The sequence below is a fragment of the Etheostoma spectabile genome, chromosome 5 (genome assembly GCF_008692095.1).
Source record: "Etheostoma spectabile isolate EspeVRDwgs_2016 chromosome 5, UIUC_Espe_1.0, whole genome shotgun sequence".
Classification (NCBI taxonomy): Eukaryota; Metazoa; Chordata; class Actinopteri; order Perciformes; family Percidae; genus Etheostoma; species Etheostoma spectabile.
Window position 1 is genome coordinate 21048746 of NC_045737.1, and position 9357 is coordinate 21058102.

At 37.0% G+C, this 9357-nt stretch overlaps 1 protein-coding gene across 3 annotated transcripts in view; it reads right to left on the bottom strand.

Moving 5' to 3' along the window:
- slc23a2 (solute carrier family 23 member 2) overlaps positions 1-9357 on the bottom strand; it is a 45390-nt gene that overhangs the window by 15422 nt on the left and 20611 nt on the right. The window contains exons 2-4 of one of the 3 annotated variants that reach the window (XM_032515972.1): positions 5763-5811; positions 3246-3457; positions 1566-1664 (exon numbers count right to left, since the gene is read on the bottom strand). In XM_032515972.1, the coding sequence (XP_032371863.1) occupies positions 1566-1664; positions 3246-3457; positions 5763-5811 (360 nt within the window). Of the gene's footprint in view, positions 1-1565; positions 1665-3245; positions 3461-5762; positions 5812-9357 lie in introns of all 3 variants that reach the window. The other 2 variants (XM_032515974.1, XM_032515973.1) reach the window with 2 other exon arrangements.

Here is a 9357-nt window from a genome sequence, read left to right on the forward strand (position 1 = left end):
CCCAAAAAAAACAATCTTAAGGAAATTGACTTTTTTTCTAATAGGATAACACATGAATGGATACTTCTCTAAAATATAACTGATGAATGATTCATGGTGGTTACAGTTTACCTTGCTTTGCATTTAAAACAAAAAGACAAAAGGTTTTTTAAAAAATTAAACAAAATTAAAGTTAATGATAAAAGTTAACTTTTAATTTCTCATGAAACCAACACCATCTTTTCAGATTTTTTCTTTAGAAAACCCATTTCTTTTTCTCTCTTGGTTAATTTTATTTAATATGTGTAATCTGGATTGTTGTCCTGTTGTCCTTTATGTTCAGCAATTACTTAAAAACTTGGTTTTTATTTTATGTTAGTTCAGTATAAAATACATTTAAGAATACTTCTAGAGGAGAATGAAAGCATTCCCACTTCTGTTTCCTAATCGGATCAGCTGATTCTGGATGTTAACTCATCAGTTAAACCCACCAGAATTTGCAATGATTTCCATGAGCCAATCACATCGTTGCTTAAAAATCTGTTCTATTCTCTGCTGCTGTCAGTTGTCATTTCAGGCAAATCGAGCAACCCTCCTCACCTACAGTCATCATCCACAGTACCCAGAGTTCTTCCACCAGAAGCCCCGCTCCCTTAACATCCATCCAGATCTTCAGGCTTCTTTCACCACCACCAGTGTCTATACTCCACCAGGGGGATATTTCTTTCTACTCATGGCCTTTCTCCTCCTTATAAAAAAAATGTACATAGCGATGGAGTCTAATTGCCAAAGACTAAACTTATAGACCTTTCACAAAGTCTTTCCTGATTAAAATGTGTTACTAAATAAAAATGTACACCCACTGATACACAGTACAAATAATAAAATGTAAAACACGCAGTACACAATGCATATCATTTTTAGCTCATTGATCTGTCTCACTGTTAACGGTTTAATCTCCTCAAAGCCGTATCAAATTGATGCAAATTGACCATTTCTTACCGTAGCAGCTTCACACTAAAAGCATTCAAATAGCAAAATATTTAATTTTTATTGATAGGCCTTTACAAAACACACAATGCGTTAGCGCAGACTGTATTCTTCAGCGCATCAGTTTTAATTTTTGCAAAGAGTAAGAAAACAAGAAGGATCAGCCACAGTGAACGGTTTGATGGAGGGTAGTGCTCTTCTGTTGGGTGGAAAACTACTAGCTCTTTGTGCGGCACAAACTCTTTAATAAAACAATGTGTGCTTGTTTAGTTGCATCACAAACTGAGTGGCTGTGTAAGTGTTTGGTGTAGTATCAAACCACACTTTTTGTTACTACGGTAACCACAAGTTATAAATTCACTAGGACAAAAATTTGAAGGAATACAGCTTTAAGGATGTCGGGGAAAGGTGAGAAAGGAAAAGGCAAATCACTGAAACTAATTACATGGGATTATGAGTAAGCTTTCTGAAAAACATGATTATGTGTCAGTCTGTTTAAACAGAGGCTTATTTGGGAGTAAACTAGCCCTTTGGGTGACTAATAAAACACAGGATGACTGTGTGTTTTCCATTTCCATTTTTCCCTTTCGAGTTACCTTTTCTGCTCCTTGATTATCTTTAGTGTAGATGGCCATGAGCTCTGTGTTTTCAGTATCCTGGTCTCCACTGGCACCGCCCAAGCCGTTTACTATCACCTTAACACACAAATAGACACAATTTATATTTTTAAAGTCACCCTTTTCTTCTTTCATAACATCATACAGAGCAGAATCTTAATTGCAGTTTGCTGACTGTTGGAAGTTGCTTACAGCGTCGACACATTGCTGGCCAGCTGAAAAACCAAAAGAAAAGACAGGTGAACTAGTTTGAACTTTGGTGCGAACTCGTGTTACAGAACCAGATTTGCCAACCTTTACATGAACTGGTTTTTCCTACAGTATGCAAACTTGACGCTTAAACAAATTTCTTCCACCATGTATGTGTGCGAGCGTGTGTGATGTAACAGAGTGTGCTTCCCCTGTAAATGTCCAGACAGTGTATTGTGTCATGTTAACAAAGTGAGGGTCATTATAAAAAAAAAAGGGACAAATTGTGAGGAAGATGAACACTTTTTAACATTTAAAGATGATATATATACATATATTTTTTTTTTATGCCTGAGGGACAAGACTTTAAGAGATGAAAGTATGCAAAGACGATCATCCATCAACAGCCACCAGTCTGTCTTTACCGTGTGGTTACTTTGGCAACGTTCAGACTGCAGGTAAAAGTGACCCAAATCCGATTGTTTTGCTCATATCAGATTTTTTTCATGATAGTGTTAACAGCCCAAGTCACATGGCATCCAATTGCCAACAACTCCTAAGGAAAATCTCTCTCTCTTTAGCTGCCAACAGCTCCACTGAGTTCATCATCTAGTTTCTAACTTTGTCAGTTTGCCAAATTGTTCTAGGCAGGTGTCATCCTGTGGATTTAGCAGTGGATTTCTGCTGCGACTGAAAATGAAGCTGTTAAGACTGGTAACGCTAAACCAAAACAGTACAGTTGCGTGTTAGAAAACCAAAACAATTAACTGAAAGACCAAAAGCTACATAGAGCTGAGGGGAAGTGCAGGCAGAGCTAAGTGTTGTGTGTCTGTGGGTTCATCACTACGAGCGTCCTCTTTCTCACTACACAGTCATTTGAGCCATTGTTAATGTGACAAAAATGTATTGATTACAGGTCTTTAAGTAAAAGAAAAGTTTCATTAGCAAAATTGACTTAATGTATGAAAATTAGAAGTACTCTTTATACAGAAATGTCCGTTTTCCCCCAAAGGAGCAGAAAATAGTAAAGAACTTCTGTAAAGTTACTTTTCACCACTAGCACAAGTTTGTATTTGTTTTAATGATTCAGTCTCAAATAAATTGTAAAATTGTAATAATTGTTTTGCCTTTTTAAATACTCAACTCTCTCGCTTGGTGCCAAGACGACAAAGGAAACGGATGCCTGAGTGGCAGCAGCATGCACCAACTGGCCACGAAGTAAACAGTTTCACTCACACGAATACATTTCAAGCAAAACACGAGGCCAAATCTGAGCGTGTGAACCAAAGAAAGAGGGAGAAGACGGAAGAGAACAGACATTTTTATGTGGCATGCATGACCAAACCCGTTTGTTGTTCGCTTAATTGTGCGAGCTTGCTGTACTTTCATGATGCGTCTGTGGTTTTGTCTCTGTGTTTTATAACCTCTGTGATTTATTTTATAAGCAGGCCATCAAAGAGGTTTGTGTACCGGAATAGGGTAGAAATCTGCGCCATGCTTGCCCTCCTCTTCAAGTTTTCCACCCTCACTGTTGCTGTCCATTGACTTGGAGGTAGTATTCTTCCCCACGCCCATTCTTGTGTCTTCCTCCTGCTCTTCCTCTGTGCCACCTTTGCTTCGCTCCAATGTGAACACTGCAGATAAACCCTTCAGTCTGCTTACATCGTCTAGGGCTGCCTCATCTGCTTGGGGAAAAAAAGAGAGATAATTAGCGAGATATCTTGATTTATAACTTTAAGGGTTCTAATATCCTAACTTCATTGTGTTGGTCTCATCACATCAGAGAGCCCGAGAGGAAATGTGATGGTTAGAAATGTAATTCAGGAATCTTGGCGTTTTTGTTTCGTCTATTTTGGATGACAAAAGAATTTTAATGGCAATAATTTCCCCATTTACCAAATTAAAAAAAGAAATCAATATGCTGGTTATAGTTTTATATTTGCTTTATTTTCTCTGTTTCCATTCTAAACATTCCAGGTCTATTTTGGCTGAGGTAGGTTATTTGGTTGCTCAACAGTTAACAGCACTTATATGAGCACTGGTAAATTCTGACAAGCAAAATTGCCAAGAAGTAACTTGTTCTCGCTTCTCTACTGTGAGGATTGGTGGATTTTCATCCACTTATGCAATAGTAAACTGAATATCTTTATTAGTCAGACAAAATTGACAATCTACATGTCAATAAGGCCTTTATAAAACAGTAATGGGGATCTGTTAAGTATTTTCCGACTTTTTTTAAAAACAATTTACAAAATATTCAAGAACTTAATCTGCAGATGAATCAATTAATTCAAGTAATTGTTTGTTGCAGCCCTACACCAATCCTTAACAAATAATCAACAGATTGATTGAAAAATAATAAATATATTTTTAAAGAACAATTTCTAAACTTCAGTTAATAAGTCATGTTGCCAACAGGTCGGACAGACACAAGAATAGAAGGCAAATACATAGAGGCAAGATTATGCAAGGAGTTGGGAAAAAAGTTAAACATGAACATGGAAGACAGAAGAAACAGGGGATAGATGATGAAAAAAAGAGCAAGAGGCAGGGAGAGAGAAGGCAGGATTGTCTAATTCCTGGTGTCATGTCAACTTTTGTTTGTGTAAATCAAAGCTTAAGTAATGTCGCTCTGTGTGTGTGATGACTACTTTGTGTGACTGAATTTCCCTTTTGAGATGTTGTATATACTGTATGTATTTTGATCTCTTATCTCAATGAGACTTCCTGATTAAATTAAATTTAACTAACTAACTAATCTCGGACAATAAAATGGCAGGATAATTTGGTGTACAAAATGTGAGAAGAATAAATATGCAGCCACACAGTGGATAACTAGAGCTTTGGGGCATCAGAAAAACATATCTCAGGTCACATCTCCAACACCATTGTTTAGAATTAACAAAACTACAAGGATATGTTCACATTTCATAACTACAGTGCTTTGACCTTTTATCTTCTTGTTGAGGCTCATTTAGACAGTTGCATTAGCCAGTTCATGAATCATGCCCACTGTAAAGGAAACTGCATCACACTAGGATACTGTAATACTAGATCGTCGAGGTCGACTGACGGGTTTACTCGAGAACTAGTGTTGCAACACAAAAGACCATTACAATGGATCACTCCGTATGCCTTTAAATAAATAGTCTCAGATGGATCAAGAGTGAAATTGGGATCCTATTTCCTTTGTCCCACTGCACACCGATGCAAAGCTGTTTTATTATTTAAAAACGTAATTTCGTTCATTGCATAGAAAACAAGTTACCAAACAAACTCTATACTTTTTGATTTAAAAAATGCTTTTGTATAACAGCAGTATAACTAATTAACTATAGATTTCTTTCCTTTTTTCTTATTCCTTTTTGTTGTGTGTCTACAGGGTGATGGTAGGAGTGCGACATCCTTTGTTTTTCATAATCTGATGAGTTATGCTAAGTAAATTGAAGAGTTTCTTATGGAGTTCTTGTGTCTGCAATCTAACGATAACTTAAAGGTATATTAGGCACAAATTAATTTAAAAAAAAGGAGAAATTTATATATATCCCCTTTTCTTGATGTCTCATAGATTCCTTAACTACATGCCTGATAGCAAGCCTGAACAAGCAATAGATTTTATCGCAATCACGACTTTCAAACGAGCTGTAAAAAAGTTTAGACTGCGACAATTGACCTTGTTTGCCAATAATATATAATTGCAAGTTTTAACTATAAAAAGGCAATATTTCCCTGCCCCAAAAACTACTTAAACCTAAAAAAGAAAAGAAAGTGTATGTTTACCAAAACTACGTAGTACAAGAAATCTATTTTGTGCCACTCCAAGCTTTACTTATGAATCAACCTGTATGTTAGCAACAGATGTTAACGGTCAGCAGATGAATAACTAGTGTCCTATTCCCTTATCAAAAATATTTAAAAAAAAAAATGGTATCGCAAAATATCCGTCTCCCTGCTTGCAGTGTAAAAATGTTGGGATAGGTGTAATACCTAGTTGACACATCCCATCACTCCTGTCAAGCTGGGCGGCTGGGAGCATCTGTGTGGAAGGGCCAAGAGAGAGGGGAATGGTGGTTAGAAGAAGAAGAGAAGGGGGAAGAGGCAGAGGGATCAAGGATAAGAAGGAGGAGTTGAGATATAAGTTAATTGACAACAGCATTTAATCACAAGCAAAGGTTAGTGTGTTGTGTGAGTGTTAAGTCAGATTCTAAGGTGAAATACAGCTTTAGGATGGCAGCAAGAGTTATTTCTGTTGCAATCAAGTCATCTACCTTTTAAGAGCTACTTCCTCCTCTGAGAAGAACAAAACCCTATTTTCCTTTGAGTTCTGCCAAACACTCCTTTATTTTGAACTTAAACACTGACAAAAATGCATAGGCAAGAAAGGGCCTTACTCCTAGGGCTGGGCACTGTTCTAGCTGTTCTACTATTACCTTTACCCACTAAGTCATTAAATCCTTTCTGGTGATTATTTATCAAAAATCTCCTGGTGTAAATAATACTTTGTTAAAGCGCCAATAGTCAACCATACAATATCGTCGCAATATCGACATTGGGGTATTTGGTCAGGAATATCGTGATATTTGATATTCTCTATATCGCCCAGCCCTACTTACTCCTTTATAAATAGAAAGTTTTGCTTTATAACGAGATGGTTTTTATATTTTGTAGTTTTGGCTATCATTCTTCTGATGATCCAGAAATGCAGAAACCTCGCCAAAAGGAAATCCGCTAGGCAAGAAAACACACGAGCAGTCAGATGATTTATCATGGTTATTGGTCAGATGCAGGTTTTTAAACCAGGGACTCAAACTATCTGTGGGTCACTGACCAGGCTTTTCTTTCCTGGAAGGGCTGCTTCAACTAAAAACACTCTAAAGCTGACCCAGTCCTGCCTCTAACACTTAGCACAAAGTCTTGCGTGTTTAGTAAAGTAATGGTGAATGGAATTGTATTCTATATACAAATTTTAAACATTTTGCTTCTTTGTAAATGATACAGGAAACTGCCTAATTAAGCAGCATGTGGCTGTGTCACTACTGTGAGTCAGTTGTAAGATGTCGAGTGTGACAGAAAGTATCCCAGCAGCCTCTGGGCAACATATAATCTAATCTACTGTAGCATGACATCCTCTCAAATGCCCTTTTCCACTGTTGCCTGAGAGACAGAAACACTCTCCTCAACTTGTCCCTGTGTTTTCTGTCTGTATGTTGATGGGATTCAGTCAACACACACAAAGCGACACGGGGAACTGCTGGAGAGGAGAACTGAAACTGAGCTCATGTGATTATGTAACAGGAGAATCTGCAGTTTCATGAACAAAAATAACTTTTCACATTATGTAAAACATAACATATTAAAAAAGATAAAAAGCAGGGAAAGTGTGTGTGATTGTGTTTAACAGAGTATCGGAGAAAGAAGAATATGAAAAACACTGAAGAAAAAAAAGAGTGAGGAGGAACAAAGACGACTGCGGTGGTAATTTTAACTTATCCCAGAATAAGCAGGCTGGTGGACCGAGTTCCTGCCTGCTGGATCTATACCATGGTAACCTGATCTGCGGATCCTGTAAAGGCTTGTGCCATGTTGTGTGGGACCCCACCAGAGGAGAATGACCTTACACCAGATGTTTGTGTTGGCGGTTTCATCTCTCGGGCCAAATGTGTGTGTGTGTGTGTGTGTGTGCGCTTACAGTATATATGCGAGCGTCACCGCCATCTCCTTCAGAGGTTAGTCTGAAGTTCAGTTATAAATTTGGGACATTGTTAAGCCTGCAACTTGTTTAGAGTAAAGTGGTTTTCATTTCTCGTGTCCTAAAAGAACATCTCTGGGGTCATGAATAGCAATGAATTTGTGAAAAAGTGATGAAATCCTGCCCACTGTCAGCACTTAGTCACCTGAAAATGCTTTTCAGTCAATGACCCTTTTCAAGGATTTAATTCACAACAGCATTTTAACACTAATGTGTCAAGTAACAATTATTTTATTACAGATTAAATCAGTTAAATCCTCCATTAGCACAAAAAAAAAAAAAATCATAATTTCTCAAAGTCCAAGATCAGATTGCTTGTTTTGTCTGAACTAATGGTCCAAAATAAAAACAAAATTCAGCTTTCAGAAAAGCAACAAATCAAGCAACTATATATAAATGATCAATTAATAAAATACCGGCTGATTAATTTTCAAATAGTCTAATCTATTTATCCTTTTTAGCCCAAGTTAATACTTAATCACAGAATAAAAACAATTGAAAAAACGAGTGAAATTGCAAACCCTTGAACCAATACATCAATTGACAAAAACAAAAATGTATCACTAAAACAAGGACAAGGTGTGTTTGTAAAGGTACTACTAAGAACATGAGATGTCGTGAGAATGCAAATACATTGTCATTGTTCCTTGGAATAAGTTGTTGTTAAGGCTCACAATGAACAATACAGCTACGTGAGTGGTGTCTGATGTATTATTCCTTTAACAGTTCATCGCTACAAAGCTTGGCCAGTTGCCATCCGTCGTTTTACAAATGCTTTAAAGCGCCCATATTATGCTCATTTTCAGGTTCATTATTGTATTTTGAGGTTGTACCAGAATAGGTTTACATGGTTTCATTTTCAAAAAACACCATATTTATCTTGTACTGCGCATGCTAGCGCTAGCATGCTACGGTTAGCCACCTTGTCTTGGCTAGTTACGTAGAAAGCCATGCAGATTTTGAACAGCTCACCCAGACACTGAAGGCAGGACATTCAGAAACTGTATCTCATTCAAAACAGCATGAATGGTGTTTTGAGACACAAAACACTCCAAATCCCAGAAAAAAGTTTGTTTTTTTTCATAATCTGGGCACTTTAAAACCATTTGAAAGTATGTATGAAATGATATAAACCAAAGTATAAGGCACAAAAATCTGTTAAGATATGCGTGTGCAGTCATGCTCTTGAACATACATAGGCGACATTTTGCAAAACATGGTAGGTACACGTGAGGGGTTTGTATTTCCCCATGAGGGGGAGCGAGGAGGGGGATTGTAAAACACCTTCAAGGTCTTGTTTACATTCGTCAATGCTTCCTGTCAGTGGAGCAGAGGTGAATGGAGATTAGAGTTTGTCTCAACAGCACGGTTACAAGGGTAAAGTAAATGTTTCTATACAGACACAGCAATAATGTACCAAGGATGGCCAGAAGTTTGCCGTTTTATAATTCTGATGATTCACTGTTGTAAAGACAGAATAAATTAACTGAGAAGTACAAACTAATGTGTGTGTTAAGTTTTAAAGCTATGTTCCACAGTACCTACTGCTGCAACTAAGGGTTATTTTCACTATCAATTAATATTTTTTCTTAAAAAAAGGACCCTTTAAAATTCCCCAAATACCCAAAGTGATTTCTTCATATTGAATTTGAATTTAAAACTGAAATAAAGACTAGGTCCATTTCAGAAACTGGATGCTGCGGAAGTTTGGAAGTATGACATACAGTTGTGCTAAAAATAATAGCAGTCCAACATCACTAACCTCATAAATCATATTTTTCGGTAGAAGTGATATTTCTACATGGCAAATAATTTACTAGTAAGTGTTGTAGA